The 1,574-nt window shown below is 45.2% G+C and overlaps 1 protein-coding gene across 1 annotated transcript; it reads right to left on the bottom strand.

Moving 5' to 3' along the window:
- Positions 1–68: 68 nt before the first annotated feature.
- On the bottom strand, positions 69–710 carry Pmar_PMAR007822 (hypothetical protein; the record flags this gene model as incomplete). Its single annotated transcript, XM_002777163.1, has 3 exons — positions 69–181; positions 226–374; positions 467–710. Coding segments are annotated over 3 exons (506 nt in total), but the record flags the coding sequence as incomplete, so codon positions are not given.
- Between the last annotated feature and the right edge of the window lie 864 nt (positions 711–1,574).

The following is a 1,574-nucleotide window of genomic DNA, read 5'->3' as shown; positions in this document are numbered from 1 at the left end:
TCAATGCCGAAACTCAAAACGTATCTACCAGCATCGCTCAGACGTCCACTCACTTTCCATTGGCTTACCCATGAGCCTCCTCAGTGAGCACAGTAGCAGGCAGCCACATGTGAGGTTTCATGGTCTTAGACGTTAGCCCAGCATTGAGGACAGATGGCAACAACGAGAGTTGGATCGACCCCTGACACTCCAGGGTGGCTCGTTTGAAGCTTTCCCACTCAGTACCTCTCTACCACTGCCATCGTTGGCAATAACAGCCGCGGTCACAAGCTGACCTCTACGGAACCTATGCTGAGCCTTGAAGCTCTTCAATGCAACGTTGCCCTGTTTCATATGTTCACTAATGTCATCTTCATCGACCATATTAGATATACCTGATATTGACCACCGACCTAGTGTCCCCTCTCGAGCTCGTAAAGCCATGCAAAGGTAAATTTTAATCAAATATGATATTTCCCCATACTACCTTTCACGATTCCCATCTTATTGAAAGGCAAATCTAGAATGAGCGCATCAGGAGAGATATCCTGTATCGCAGCCATGACTTGCGTCCCGACCTTGAGGTCTTTATAGGTTATACTAGATACGTGAGTGAGCCCTTGAGAGGGCGCGGCAGAAGGCTTGCTCTTCTTGGAGATTGACGACTTCGGCGCCTTAGAGTTGCCTTTAGCCGGCACCCGCTTAGCAGCAGAGGGAGTGGACTTGGCCATTTGGCAACGTCGATAATGAACTAATGATATCGGTCAAGTGCACCTGCGTACTACATGGATGACGCTGTTGCTATGTAAATCGATCATAATGGCACGCGCTACTTACCCTCCCCCATGTTTCGGGTGATAAAGGTTTCGCCAACCCGGATTTCGCCAAAATGACACCTAACGGGTTTCAAGACTCTTGGACATGTTTGTTAGGCAATATAAGGGCAGGGACAGATTCGAACAATTTGGCGAAATACCAGGCATAGCGACAAATTTCGCCACATAGTTGTTGTCAACTCCTTATTTGTGGATTTACTGTAGCCACCTATATTGTGTTCAGTAATATGGAGGTTTGGGTGGTTGCCACTGGTTTATCAAACCCGTGGCGCTTCTAAACTTTATCTCCTATATACAACATCCTAGTTATAACACCAGGTCAACCACGAAGGTCAATAAACTAGGGTGTTGTGAAACCACTCAAATGGAGATAATCTAGAAGCCCTCCATAAAACTTACAGAGAAAAAGAAGAAAAAAAAATAAAACATTATAGTTGAGTTTCCAGGAACACCACGAGGAGGTCTCTGAGCTCGTTCCCATCTAACAGTAAATCTCAATACATTCGTCCTTGAACTAGCCCCATAAATGGACCTTCATTCAACTCCTTATTTGTGGATTTACTGTAGCCACCTATATTGTGTTCAGTAATATGGAGGTTTGGGGTGGTTGCCACTGGTTTATCAAACCCGTGGCGCTTCTAAACTTTATCTCCTATATACAACATCCTAGTTATAACACCAGGTCAACCACGAAGTCATAACTATGGTGTTGTGAAACCACTCAAATGGAGATAATCTAGAAGCCCTCCCAATAAACCG

This window comes from Perkinsus marinus (assembly GCF_000006405.1).
Source record: "Perkinsus marinus ATCC 50983 genomic scaffold scf_1104296952228, whole genome shotgun sequence".
Classification (NCBI taxonomy): domain Eukaryota; phylum Perkinsozoa; order Perkinsida; family Perkinsidae; genus Perkinsus; species Perkinsus marinus.
This window is presented reverse-complemented; position numbering and strand designations above follow the sequence as displayed.